Source organism: Lycium ferocissimum, chromosome 9 (genome assembly GCF_029784015.1).
Source record: "Lycium ferocissimum isolate CSIRO_LF1 chromosome 9, AGI_CSIRO_Lferr_CH_V1, whole genome shotgun sequence".
NCBI lineage: Eukaryota > Viridiplantae > Streptophyta > Magnoliopsida > Solanales > Solanaceae > Lycium > Lycium ferocissimum.
The window spans coordinates 44,171,795-44,186,687 of NC_081350.1; the positions used below are offsets into that span (position 1 = coordinate 44,171,795).

At 32.4% G+C, this 14,893-nt stretch overlaps 1 protein-coding gene and 3 non-coding genes across 4 annotated transcripts; all 4 read left to right on the top strand.

Annotated features, from left to right (window-relative positions):
* Positions 1-3,615: 3,615 nt before the first annotated feature.
* LOC132031009 (protein CONTINUOUS VASCULAR RING 1-like) lies at positions 3,616-9,633 on the top strand. The gene is made up of 7 exons (XM_059420843.1): positions 3,616-3,844; positions 6,805-6,857; positions 7,735-7,844; positions 8,123-8,290; positions 8,381-8,478; positions 8,982-9,108; positions 9,303-9,633. The coding sequence occupies exons 1-7, from the start codon at positions 3,716-3,718 to the stop codon at positions 9,383-9,385; spliced, it is 768 nt and encodes a 255-aa protein (XP_059276826.1). The 5' UTR covers positions 3,616-3,715; the 3' UTR covers positions 9,386-9,633.
* A 4,519-nt stretch (positions 9,634-14,152) lies between these two features.
* LOC132032249 (small nucleolar RNA snR60/Z15/Z230/Z193/J17) lies at positions 14,153-14,246 on the top strand. The gene has a single exon (XR_009408395.1). It is a non-coding gene; the product is annotated as a small nucleolar RNA snR60/Z15/Z230/Z193/J17 (small nucleolar RNA).
* A 104-nt stretch (positions 14,247-14,350) lies between these two features.
* Positions 14,351-14,449, top strand: LOC132032250 (small nucleolar RNA Z43). Its single transcript, XR_009408396.1, has one exon. It is a non-coding gene; the product is annotated as a small nucleolar RNA Z43 (small nucleolar RNA).
* A 297-nt stretch (positions 14,450-14,746) lies between these two features.
* Positions 14,747-14,825, top strand: LOC132032266 (small nucleolar RNA U61). Its single transcript, XR_009408406.1, has one exon. It is a non-coding gene; the product is annotated as a small nucleolar RNA U61 (small nucleolar RNA).
* Positions 14,826-14,893: the final 68 nt, after the last annotated feature.

Consider the following 14,893-nt stretch of genomic DNA (forward strand, 5'->3'; position numbering starts at 1 on the left):
TGCCAAAGGAATACACTGAAGTCATTTTTTACGTCATTTATTTGATTGCAAATTCAAAGCTTGATTCAGTAGAATATACAGAACATTTATAAACTTTTTATGTTTATTCTTATTTTGAATTTTCCCCAAGCCCCATCTGTGGGTCTACACTAGGTATGTTGTTTTTTTTTTTTTTTTTAATTTTATTTTATATACTCCTAGTATTGGATTGATATGAACCTAAATGTAACGACTTGGACTGTATAGTCTATCGCAACTTGCTATTAAAATTTACATGCAGAATTAGGAGTTAATAACACTTTTGGTTCCTAAAATCTAATTTTTGTCCTTGTGATATTTGACTAATCGCATTTAGCATTCAATTAATTAAAATGTGCACTTTTGATCCCTTTGCTTGTGTTTACCATAAGAATTAGCCGCTCGACCACTTAATTACCTATATGTTATGTTAAACTTGTAATATATTCCATATTTGAGGATAATATAGTTTTGAAAGTAGTTCAAATACGATGTACTTCTTACATAAAGAAAGACTAAAAACACCCATTTCGATTAATTGAAGGTTAAATGTGCTTCGTTCAGATATCACAAGGATCAAAATCGGAACTTATCAATATCTGAGAGACCAAAAGTGTTATTATCCCCGTTAATTATGATACATTCAAAGATTAGATTTTCTGGTTTTATGAAATGTCAACAGTTAAGGAATAAATCAGACATTTTTGGAGTATGTACTATCTGTGTGGTCATTAGTTTAATCTGGAGTTAGGGGCAATTGATTGAAATTATATTATTGGGCAATAATTGTATAATCGGTTCTGAACATGTTCAATTGAATTGATTACAAGAATCAAACAATTTTTTAAGTTTATTTCTTGAGTTGCTTGATTACATAGAACTTGCCACCATAGCTTATACTATACTAGTAATAAGCTAAATGATTAATTCATGACTAATCACTCTTACACTATAAGGAAAAACAATATTATCATATTAGCTTTTTATAAAAAAGTACTCGCTGACTTGACTATCGAAACTTAGGCACTCAGTGTTTAAATCTCTTATGGGAAGTGTTTCTTACTTCTAATGAGTCTTACGATGTGAATTTACATTAATCGGGCTAGTAAATTTTAAAAATCATATGATATCTCAAAAAAAATTAAAAAAATATGACTGCGGTCATGCGACCTCTCAAGTTTCATCCACACATATCCCTTGATAAATATATAAACAAAGATTTAATACAATAATGAGACCCAAAAAAAAGTTGTCTTTGATCCTTTCAAATATTTCTTCGGTGTTTTAAAGTTCATATACTTAGTATAAAGAACTTATACACTATCAATGTATTTTAATATGTTATAGCATATTATCTGTCTTATTTTTTAAGTTATTGATCTCACTTAGTATAACAGGTTATTTTAATTGTCTTTTAGAAGACACGATGATACTAAAATTATGCATTGGCTATGAGGGTAAATTATGCATTGGCTATGAGGGCTCTCAATCATACAGATAGTTCAATATATGCTTATCGCTAAAATGCGGATCATTTGAAGCACATTCGCATGGCGTCTTCGTTCATTTGGAAAGGGGTTTGAGACCAAACTCCTCCGCAGGAAGATAGATGTGGCGATTTGAGGGACATCTAATGTAGATCCAACTTTTGATTCACTTGTGAGATTGAAACATTGTTAACAAAGGACACAACTCTTAGCTATCGGATTCATGTTAACCTAGTACTTCAAAAATTCAATAAGATTGTAACAAATCGTGGATAAGAACTCATAACATTTAAAATACAATTGGATCAATGCAAAGAATCTTAAATGTTGAACCCATAAAACTTAAATCCTGAATCTGTATCTAAGCTATACGAGTGCAAAACTAAAGCCCAATCCCATTTGACTAGCCCAACCCACCCAAGCTTTAATTTTGGGTTTTGAAATGATTGATTTTCAAGAAACGGGCTGATTTGGCCAACTAGCCCAAAGTAGATCTCATCACAAATCATCACCCCAACCGATTCCATCAAACGGTACCCCAAACTGACCCATCATTGTCCTCTGTTCATAAATATAAAAAAAAACATGATTACTTTCGTTTTTAATTATTAGTTCAATTTTTTTTTCTTTAAAAGTTTATTTTTTATTTCCTTATTTTAAAATTTTGACTAGTAATTTTTTATTTCTTATTTTTTTTTTCCCTGAGGGTCTATGCTTATCCATTTTTGTTTAACCTATTTTTCACCCACCCATATCCGACACATGTTTTCCACTCTTAGCTATGCACACGACAACCATAAAAATATATAAATAAGACAAAGGGGTAAAAGAGAGGAATCTGACAAAATCACCATTCATTACGTTAATTAACATTTAATTTTCTTTTGAATTACTTCTCGGAATTATTTCGAATATAATTTATCTACTGGGATAACTTATGAGGAAATATTTACAGTGAATATCTTTATTATTTTGAGTAAAAGCATATGTTTGAGTTTTTTTTATATCCAAAAAGTATTTAAATTTGATTTTCAAAACACAATTTATTTAGAAAAGCATGAGCGAGAGAATATTTGCAATCAAAGAATATCGATATTTTTAGTTTCTCAATATGTTGAAAAGGTGGGTTAAGTTGCGCGAGTTGGATTATAACCCTTCATTTGCAAATTTCATCTTCGACTCAAAATTTCATCCCATCTTTCAAACAAGTTTTGGGGAGGGTTGGGCTTTCACCCATCTATAAGTTCAAATTTCCATCTTAATCCTACCAACTTAAAAGCTTCAAATGACCCATTTGCCACCCCTACTAACTGTCCATAGAAGTCAAATTATCTTAGTAGTTTTTAAATTAAACTGGTCTTTTTAGCTATATTCCCTAAGAAAAACTACTCACTACCTTTCAAAATAAAGCAAGATCTATTCTTACTAACTTGCCCTTAATAAATATCCTGAAAAAGATGTAGCTCTTTAGTAGTTTCTTGATTATATAAAACTCTCTTTATTTAAACAAGGGTAAAATTAAAAGAATATCATTAAAACCTTCTTGATTACCTGAAACACCACTTACTTCAAAATAAAATGAAAAGATACAATATCACTTATATTGAATTGTAGGAAATAGTAAGTATTTCAAAAACTATATACTCCCTATTTTTTCAATTTATGTGAATAATTACGTTTTATTAGTTGTCCATAATCCGCAAAAAAAAAGAATACCTCTTTCTATATTTGGAAATACTTTATCTTTATGCAATAGTTTATAGTTACACAAAAAATACGCGACTTATTTAATACCATGTTTTTTAAAATTTTTCTCTATTTTTTTATAATTTGTGTCCCGTCAAATGAATTCACGTAAATTGAAAGAGAGGAAACTATATAAAAACAAGAAAGACCTGTGAGTTGGCATAATATGATTGGATGCAATAGTCATGAGCATGACAAAAAAATCCAACCTGGCCCAGCCAAAACCCACTAAATTATTGTGGAGCTAACTATTACTCACAACAAAGTCACAACTAAGACAATAACTTTTTCTTAAATTCCTCATCTGTCCCCACTACCCAACATTTCCTCTATGACCAAACAATACATATATAGAAAATAAAATAACATCAATATAAAAAATTGGAGTATTATAGATTTGAAAAACAGTTACAGTTCAAAGAAGCATTTATTATTAGTGGAATTGGATAGATGAGAAATTAATAATGGCAAACCCTAACAGAGATCGTGAACTTCTAATTCCGGTAGCTAACTCCGGTGCCGGCGATGATGTCTCCGGCGACAAACCTTCTTCTTCTTCTTCCTCTTCAAGCCATCATCACTCTGGTCGCGAGGTTAATTTCGTAATTTCTTAAATTTTATGAAAAATTCGATGCATAGTAAATATATTTATATTTAAATGTTTTTTTTTTTTGGGAATTTTGTTAGGGTTTTAAGTGGATTTGGTGATTTGATTTGTTTCGATTAGCTGCTCTGCTGGAAATTAGGTTATTTCCGGTAAAGTTTTGAACTTTAGGATTTTGTTGAAGTATTTATAGAAGGAAAAAGGTAGATCTTTCGTATGAGCTTAATTTATTTGTTATGTTTGTTGTTTACTTGTTAAGAGCGCAAAGTTACTGAAAGAATGCTGGAAAGAAGCAATTTTGTATTTAATTATTTAGTACTATTTGTTTTTTTTTTTTTTTTTTATCAGTTATGATGTTAGAAGAGGTTAGTTGATCATAGGGATCGTGAAAATTTTGCTCTAAGCCTTGTTTGATGTTAATTTTTCAGTTTGTTTATTTACTGTTGGCTGAAGTGGTTAAAACACCCCTAAACTTAGCGTGAATTACAACTTTAGTCCCCAAACTATGGCTAGACTTCAAGACACCATGAATCTTGGCTAAGTAGATTTTAATACACCCCTGAGCGAGAGGTAGGCTGAAGAAGAACTGGGAAGGTGATTAGATAGGAAGTTATGGAGGTCGAGGATTCGGGTAGAAGGTTAGTAGGTAGGAGTATTGTAGCACTTTGTGTGGCTGAGGATGGGGGCTAGCCTACTCATCTCCTCTTCTCTTTTTTAGTAGTATTATTTAGTCATCCGAGTAGTTTCTTGTTTTTAGTAGTACTATTTTGTTATTGCATAGTTTCCTATTCTTCAGGGTGTATTACTTTTTTTTTTTTTTTGTTGCATTTGTTTTGTATCTTGTTGTTTTGCTGTCTTATTTTATTTTGAGCCAAGGGTCTATCGGAAACAGCCTCTCTAACCCTCAAAGGTAGGGGGGGTAAGGTAAATATCCTACTATTTTGGTTCCCACTTGTGGGATTACACTGGGTATGTTGTTGTTGGTATGAGAGGAAAATAAATACTTAGCGAGTTTAGAAGAACTTAACATAATTAGTTACTTAGAAACTCTGTTAAAGCTTTGACCTTTTATGGTAGGAGAGGATTCAGGTGAAGTACATACTTAATTAAACTTCTCCTTGACAGCCTTCAGTCATTCTTGTACCGCCTCTTTATGATATGCTAGTTGTGGTATTTTTTTATAAAATGAGATTAATATATCAAAAAGGTAATACATTTGTAGCTTATTGAATTATTAAAGTATGTGTTCTCCATGTCTGTTTGGTGTTGTGTGTTGACGTCTTACATACACGAAGCAGAAAAGTCTGTAAAAGCCTTGCATATTATGTCCTGTTTGGTGTTAGAGACTTTTCCAATCATGTTTTATTCTTTTTTTTTTTTTTTTTTTTAACTACCAACATGTGCTTTACTTGATGGACCGGAATAAGTGCTGCATAAGATATCTATAGATTTATGTATGTATGTATATCAGTATATGTGATTTTATGTTGGATATAGGTTTTGTGTAAAAATCTATAATATATTATTCTGATCATGAGTGAAAAGATATTTACAATATATATTATTCGGATGTCCTGCACTCAGTTTTCATGTGTTTGCATTCTGTCGGATGTTGTATTCGTATTTTTGTCTTCATTGCATGTAGTAACATCTATGGCATACTACATTTCTACATTCGATAATATTACTGCCTGTCTGTGTGCTAGATCGCATTGGGACGGGTGTTAGAGTGATCAATTTAGATTTGGATGGGTATAACAATTGGTAGCATCTAATAGTACCAGATGGTGTTAGCTGGAGCATGGGAATGATGCTTAGTGATTTGCATGAGCAGTGAGGAACCCAAATGAAAATAATGATTACATATTGCTGAAGGAAGTAATTGGTATGGAATAAAATAGAGAAAAGCACTATAGCAAGAAATATACTACTGCCCCTTCGGTTATATAGAAAGATATATAGCGCTCTTAGAAGCTATAAATTGTTTGCTTCAATTAGTGTGAAGTATTTTTGTTGAGAAATATATTTTTAACTAGTCTTATTAATATAAAAATCCAAAAAGAATCCCATCAATTTTCCTTGAAAATGTAGTGTGTCAAAATGATATTAAGCCCCCTGAACGAACTTTACACATGCACCATACTTGATTAGTTAATTAACTATTACATTACCTGCAGTGCTGCGCATAAATGTAAGGTGAATTTTAGCGCCTTTGACTTCTGCAGTAATGTTTTATGTGCTGTTGAGGCAATCTTTTAGTTGCTTGCTGGTCTCTTTTATTCGGCTTTGCTGTTTGACAAATACTATTCTTATCTCTCTCTTCTACTCGACTACTCATCTGATTTCTTCTCCTCTTCGCTCTGCCTCTCTTTCATTCTCTTGCATCACGAGTCTAAATTTGATAATTCTGCCACAGTCCGTTGTCATAGCGTATAACTTAGTTTACTTGCTATTCATATACTCCCTCCGTTCACTTTTACTTGTCCACTATTGACTTTGCACACCCCTTAAGAAATAATAAGTGAAGTGCATAATTTACCAGGATACTCATATTAACGGTGCATTTACCATGATACCTCATATTAAGGCTGTCGTGCATACCCTTGTTTTACCCCGCGCATAGCTTAGTGTACCGGGCTGCCCTTTACTGAAAGCGGGTGCATATTTTTAATGCATTTGAAATGAGTAATTAATATTATGGGTAAAACAGGAAAAAAGAAATTGTCTTCTCTTAATATGCTAAATGTGACAAGTAAAAGTGAAAATCTATTTTTAGAATACTAGACAAGTAAAAGTGAACGGAGGGGGCAAGTATTAAATTTAATTGCATAGTGACTGGACTGGTCACAGTGAATATTACTCTACTGTTCGTTGACTCCTACTTTCATATTTTAAGCTTGAATTCTCTTTTCATTGTCTGACAAAGCTGTGTGTTTTTTGCAACTGCAGACTTTCTCTAAAGTTGTTAGGAGCTGGGCTTCTAAGAAATTCATGACCGGATGGTAAACATGGTTCTCTTCTCTTCAATCTTCCCTTTGATCTAGACATAGACGGTATCTCTTTATCTGGTTCCTTGCTTTTAGAAAATAAAGTTTAGGAAGAAACAGCAAAGCGCCACTAGAATGATTTAAAAGAACTAGTTAAGCAAGGGTTCAAGCTTACAGAAGAACTGATCCAGACTTCTACTACCCACTTTCTAGCTTCTGTTAGTCCCTTGATTACTATACTACCCACTTTCTAGCTTGTATTACGAAAGACTGAAATAGAAACACTTTTCAACTAGGTTGCTCGGACTCTCCAACAATGTTGTTGCACCGTGTGGGATCCTCCAAATATGCACTACTTTTGGAGATCCGACACCAAGCCGGTGACATTTTTTAAGAGTCCGAGCAACATAGCTTTTCGGCAAACATAACCAGGACAATCAATCTTGGAACATAGAAAAGCATCGGAGTTGTTGTGAGGAACTTTGATTAGCTGTTAAAACAAACTAGAAGTAAGGCTTGTAGCCAGGCTGTTCCTGCCATGTAATAAAAGAACTACTACTATGAATCCTCATTGATTATGGGAAGACTGTTAGTAAAAATCCTTTAGGTAGCACATCTATCACAAAAAAGGAGTGTTCTTCTTTCTTGGATTATGTTGTACCAATGAGCTTTTACTGAATAAGAATCCATGGGATGAAAGTTGTCAAACTAAACTTGATTAGGAAGCAACTATACCACGGTCCACATTGCTGCTTGTCAGTGTCATGGGAAAAGAGTAGCAGGATATGCTTATAAACATTTGTCTTTGTCTTCACTGTCAGCTGTGATTAAGATAGAGGCTCTGCCTTACTCTTTACTTTTTTAGTTGTTACTTACTCACATCCTTTTGCAGTGTCATCCTATTTCCTATAGCAGTCACCTTCTATATAACATGGTGGTTTATTCATTTCGTGGATGGCTTTTTCTCTCCAATCTATGCTCAACTTGGAATTGATGTTTTTGGTAAGCATTTGCCCCTTCTTCATGAAAACCAACTTAGTTTATTCCTATGTTGTTACTGGCACTGACTGGTTTCATGGTATCTTTAAGTAATGACGTTTATCTCTTTGGACATAGTATGCAGTGCCATGCTAAAGAAGAAATTAGCAAATAGTTTAATCCTACCAAATGTAAATGTCAGCCATGTTAGGTTGAGGATCTTTTCTTGTGATATATTAGCAGCTCATGTTGATGATACTCTCTTGGGAGATGACCTTCTTTCTTATGGCTGTTCTTATCAGGTCTTGGATTTATGACTTCAATCACTTTCATTTTTTTGGTGGGGGTGTTCATGTCATCATGGTTGGGAGCTTCAGTTTTGGGTCTTGGGGAGTGGTTCATCAAAAGAATGCCATTTGTTCGGCATATCTATAATGCTTCGAAACAAATTAGTTCTGCCATATCTCCAGGTATGCTTTATGGATTTTCAGTTTCATACTATTTTCACGAAATAGCTTTCAGTTGGAAAATGATGATTGATACATAACCTCCTACTGCAGATCAGAACACACAAGCTTTCAAGGAGGTCGCCATAATAAGGCATCCACGCATTGGCGAATATGCCTTTGGGTTTATTACTTCATCTGTCGTCCTCCAGGTATGCCGATTATGACGTGCTTGTTTTTTGTCAGTAATGAGAATTCAACTATCATCTGTTTTTAGACCTTTTACAAATTTCTAATTACATGGTGGGCATGCGTAGCAAATTTTATGTCCCTAAATTTTTATATAGGGGAAATGGGCACGGAGTTTAATAAAGAAAGACTTTTGATCTTGTGAAAGTTCTAAAATAAGCCAACGATATTTGTGTTGTTATAGATCATCTCGTTAAGGTAAAAAGTAAAGTTAAGTTAAATCCCAAATGAGGAAATGTATCATTCTTTTTGGACAAACTAAAAACTCATCATAAATTATAAGAGGGGGAATTATTTATCATTGAAATCCCTCATACCAAATGAGCCCTAAGAGTCTAAGATTCCCCTATGGGTGGCATTAGCATCATATATCCCTGCTGTTGGAAAAATTATGTAAAAATTGCATCTGTCATCCATTTTATTTGAAATTCACTTGTGCGCTATTCTGTCTTACCATCCGATACAGAACTATTCAGGAGACGAAGAGCTATGCTGTGTGTATGTTCCTACAAATCATCTTTACATTGGTGATATATTCCTTGTTAGTGCAAAAGATGTTATTAGACCAAACTTGTCTGTCCGTGAAGGAATAGGTAAGAGATCTTGTCATCATCAAATTCTCTTGAAAATATATGCATTGATTTGTTCGATAAGTGCCTTTTTCCAGTGTCAATGTCTTCTCACTCGAGAGTTCTCATTTGGAAAACCCAAGTACAATTTTCTGATCAAGATATATTATGCTCATGCTCAAAGCACTTTCCAACATGCTCTTTTCTCCTCTTTGCAGAGATTGTTGTATCGGGTGGCATGTCAATGCCTCAGATACTGTCAACCCTGGATCCAGGAAGTATTCAAGTCGATAGAAGTTGACCTTACAGAAACCGAGGGTAAAGATAATAGTCATCTGAGAAGCGCTCATCAGTCATCAATTTTTTCCCCTTTTTGTTCCAGAAAGATCTGTTTTTATATTTTCTTTTCTCATTTACTTTGATATTTGAGGTGTTAGATTCAGTTCGCGTATGTGACAATTGCTGCAGTGTACAATGTAGGGAAGTAGTAATGGTTTGAAAATGTAGTTGGTTGATAATTTTAAGTTAATAGGTTTCTCGCCTTTTGCTCATCTCCCAACTATATTGAATGTGCTATAATACTCGACTTTTCAACAGTACACATTGTTTCGGTCTCGGTAAGCTGCTCTATGTGAAATGGGAGAATTATGTTATATGGGGATTGCCTCATACTCTCTGATTTGAATTTTGAACTGGAGGGCATTCCGTTGTAAGAGTGAGTGAGGTTATTTTGTTGACGAGAGGCTAACTAATTCAGACAGATCCTTTAACAACTTATAATACCAATATATTTGAGTTTATATTTTATGCACACAAGATGAAAAAACATGTTGCATAAGTAAATCACTTATTAGATCATTACATATATCTTTACGTTATCATTAATCGGTAACTTGATAGAGTTAAAAAAAATATTACAGAATAGCCGGATTTACGCGTTATTGGTGTAATCAAAGAGTTTCATATTGAGCTCTGTTCTATTGCTAATGCCTAATGGGCGATGCATCCATCTACATCTAGACTGCTAGATTTCAAAAACTAGCCAACGGGGTAATCCTTTACTAAGAAATTTCAGTGGGTGTCCTCTTTCATCATTGTTTTTAACTTATAGTGTCCGTTAAGAAAAGTAATGCAATTGAGGATATTTCTTAGAACGTGTGTTTCTCCTCTTTCTTCCTCTTTCTCCATATGTGTCGTAGAAAATTAAAGATTATTTACTTATTTACGGTTGATTTGATCGAAGAAGATTGACGAATATTCGTGTTGTATTTTATTGAGCTTGATATTGAAGAAGACAAAGTAGATGCAGTGGTGAAGTTAAGAATTTTCTAAGGATGTTTAAGATTTAACATATATTTATATATAAAAAAATCAACCTATATACACAATATTATTTTCTATATACACGGTATAATTTTCTAATAGGGTGTTCAACTTATCAACCTTCAGTCTATGTAGCTACGTTATTGAGTGGGTCTATTGATTTTTGAAGATTTCGGGCGAATATAACCATTGAGAATTGTTGGGATTGGTATTAGATGTTGAATATTAAATTTGAAGTCATCTGGAGTTAATTTGGACCAAAAATGTGTTGGTGAAATTTTGCAGAAACTCATAATGATTCACCACGAATCGTAAACAATTTGTTCCATTGCAACACAATTTGCGCCGAAGTACCGACAATCACCATATCCCATTGCAAGCTCATTAACTCCTGGTGATTTGTCAGAATCCATGAATAATTTATTCCAAGTTATGACACAATTTATATCAAACTCCTGGTTGTGATTCGACAAGAATTGTGGCAAGCTGATCCACCGGAAATTCTTAGCGATCCAACTGTACATTTTTGTACTCCCTTTTGTGCCAACTAATGTGACAATGTTTATTCGGTTATTTAAGAAATAAAGAAATATTTTTATAACTTGTGGTCTAAAATAAGTCAAATATATTTATGTGGCTGATCATCTCATTAAGGATAAAAATAGGTATCTACAAGTTAAATTGTTGTTAAATATAGAAATGTGATATTATTTTTAGAACTGACTAAAAAAGAAAGAATGTCACATAAATCGGGACGAATGAAGTACTAAATTTTTTATGGTCATGTCATAAGTTGTGGCAAGGCTGGTCTTTTGATCCACCAGGAATTAATCTCCAACTTCTGATCAGGAAATTAATTTTGTACACTTAATTAAACGTGATCAAAACTTAAAACTGTAAGGGTCTTTTGATAGGGAAAAAGTTATCCCAAGATTAAGAAAACTCTACCTTAAGGTAGCAAATGCCGAAGCTCCCTAAGTAGGTGTACAAAGTAAAGACAACCGCATCCATATTTCTTTCAAACCGAGAAAATCCCACCTAATGGTTTGTTTGACTTGGTGTTGGAAAAAAACCGACTCATAATTGGTTTGGTTTGATTTTAACTAAAAAAAGTCAAAGAAAATCCAACCCGACATTACATGAATTCAATTTTTAAAACATTTTATACATAAAAATATTTATTTGTAAAGTAATTTATAAATATTTCTTAAATTTTTTTTCGTAATTTTTTTATCTATTATCATATTATTAAGTTCAGAATTTTGAATGTCAATAAGTTTTATATCTATGGATGTTAGTAACTCAAATAAAGTTCAAACCAAAACCTCTAACACTAATCCTAACAAAAGAAATTCAAATACCTAATTAAATTCAATAATTTGATATCTATTTTTTTTAAGCTTTCATAACGTTTTAAAAATACATAACTTAAGTTTTTCTTTTGTCATGTAAGTAATACTTATTTTAGCATGACTTAGTATTTTTAGATTATGGTCATTTTCTTTTATGGCTTGTTAATTAGCAATATTTATTTTAACCGATTATATTAGCTTTGTTGAATATTTTAATACAATGTCATCACTCTTCTCACATTTTGTGTTATTTTCTTAAGAAACACCTTAATTATATAATTGTATCTTACTAGGACTAAAGAAATATTTAAAGTAAAAGTTTATGCATCAAGACTATTGAAAAAACCCCGAAAAACCCGAGAAAACAAAAATCCCGAAATCAGAAAACCGAACAACCCGAGAAAAAGATTGAAAACCCGAATTTTATTGGTTTGGTTTGGTGTATAAAATTTCATATTGGTTTGGTTTTGTTTAATGGGCAATGCAATCCATCTACAACCAGGCATAAGGCAAGAGTTTTCAAAAACGAATTTTTTTTAAATTTTGACAAAGGTGGTTCATATTCGGAACCCATAGATTTTTAGGTGAAACAAAAATTAAAGACCGGCAATTCTGAGACAAAATCCAAATGTCGGCTTCGGCCCAAACTTATCCCACCCAATGACCTTTGTATCTCCAAATTATAGCTACTAAAATAATTCAAAGAAAGATACTTTTCCTCTTTTTTTCCTCTTTCTCCATTTTTCTTGTCTCTTCCACCTTCTTCTCCAGTTAAAGATTCCTCTTCCGCCTTATTTCTCCAATTTTATTTGATTGAGAGGACGTTGACAAATTTTATTTGATACAACTTGATATGAAGAAAACGACCTCATCAAAGATCAAAACCGGCAAATGACAAACCAAAAGTAATATTTAAGCCATGTTGTTCCAAATTTTAAATATATTTATGAAGAATGCAAATAAAATAGTATAAAATAAACAAAATAAGAATGATTAAAATATACGAACAAGTGCAAAAGACAAAAAATCAACAATTCATAAGACAATCGTCCAAATTGACCATATGATTGTTTTTTTTGCGGAGTCTTTTAGCAAAAATGGCAGAGATTCATATGAAGACGCCTATTTGTGGTCCGAAAAGCTTTGATGTATAGAAATTGTATCATATGTGTATATAATATGTATGCCGTATACAACAACAACAACAACCTCACGTTGAAATCCCACAACGCGGGGTTCTTAGTTCGAACCCCCCTCGAGTAGGCATGAATTCGAAAGCACCGCTCAATAAAAAAGCATAAAAAGAGGTCGTTTAAGGTAAGAGTTCAAAGCGCTATGGAAATGCAGTATCCCCGCCGTATATGTATATAAAATATATCATATGTATAAAAACCGTATCATATGTGTATATAATATGTATCCGTTGTATATGTATATAAAGCATACGGTCTTGTGAAAGTATATCATACGTATAAAAAATGTATTATAGAAACCGTATCATTGTGGTATATAGTATGTATCATTATTGTATATGTAAAAAAAAATAATATCATATCAAACCGTATAATCGTGTATAATAAATGTATAATTAACGTATAATTTATGTATAATAAATGTATGATTAACGTACGTGTATATAAACCGTATCATTCTTGTATATAAGGTGTATATATAATTCTAACATATGTATATATGTTTGTCGCGTCCTTTGTTACGTAAGTCGCCACAAAAGTCTTTTTTTTTTTTTTTTAAGCGCCTGTCATAAACTTCATTATCTTTTCATTATATATATAGGACTGATATACCATTTTTTGGCATTAAGTGGTTCGAACACCACCTATGGGTGATTTCAAGACTTTCAAATGTTAGATACTGTTTAATAGCGGGTATTTCAAATATTTTTCCCAAAAATTAAAGACCACCGCCAAATCAGACGATCGTCCAAATTGTCCATCCTGAAATAGCCTATCTGTGTAAACCTCCCTCCTTTAAGATGAGCCTTTTGAATTATAGCCCAATAAGAACCCAAACCAAATTGACGTTAGCCCAATATGCTCCATAATAGCCCATCACTAAACCCTAACCACAGTCACCCGTCCCTATATAAAGTACCTTCTTTCCCCCTAAGCAAAATCATTCATTTTTCTGATTTTGTTTCACTTCTTTCATAAGTAAGCCCTAATTTCTTTCTATGTTGTTAATTTTTTTTTTATTTTTTTTTGATTTATTTGTTTCTATATCCTTTGGCCTATGATTAAACTTTTTTTATAGACAAGCATATGTCTGAATTTCAACATGTTGTTAGCCTAATCTTCTCTATGAGGCCAATTATTATTTTTCCTTTTTCTTTTTCTCAAAAAATCTATTTTTTTGCTGCTGTTATTACTAAATCACTGAGTCATATGATGATTAGAAGCATAGTTCAAATGAAATCTTCGTGATTATAAAACATTTTTATTAGTCTTTCGCTCCTATCTGATGGCTCATTTTTAAATTGTGATTTTTTTTAATGAAGATTTATTTTATATATCAGTAGATATTTGTTAGGTTATTATTGTTAGATTTTTATTATTGAGATTTAAATTGTAAATGGACAATGACGACTCATATCAATTGGTCTCGTTCGTCGTAATGGTGTTAAAACCACCTTGACGACCATTCTGATATATCACCACCCATAAACTGAGTCCTATAATTTAAGTCTTATGTTAATTCATTACATAGAGTTACAATCCTTAATTATGTATTAAGGGGTCGTTTGGTATGTGTTATATGCCAGGATTAAACTTGGAATAAAATTTATACTGTGTTTGGTGGACCTTATTAATTTATTCATTAACCAAACATGGTATAAATTTAATTCCTAGCTTAATCTTGGGTTTTCCATCTTATCCCATTAGGATTGTAATCCTAGCACTATAATTATTTATATTGTTAAATTTGATATCCATTTAATTGTTTTTTAAATGTTATTTTTTTATTTTGTGGTGCTGTGATGAAAATAACTTGTGTCGGAGACTTTTGGTCTGTGATGGTTTACACAACCCTCTAAGAAGTTCTGAGCACTAATTTTTTTTTAAATTTCAACTCAAATATTTTCTGTATTTATTAGCTTGTAATATTTTTATACTTTT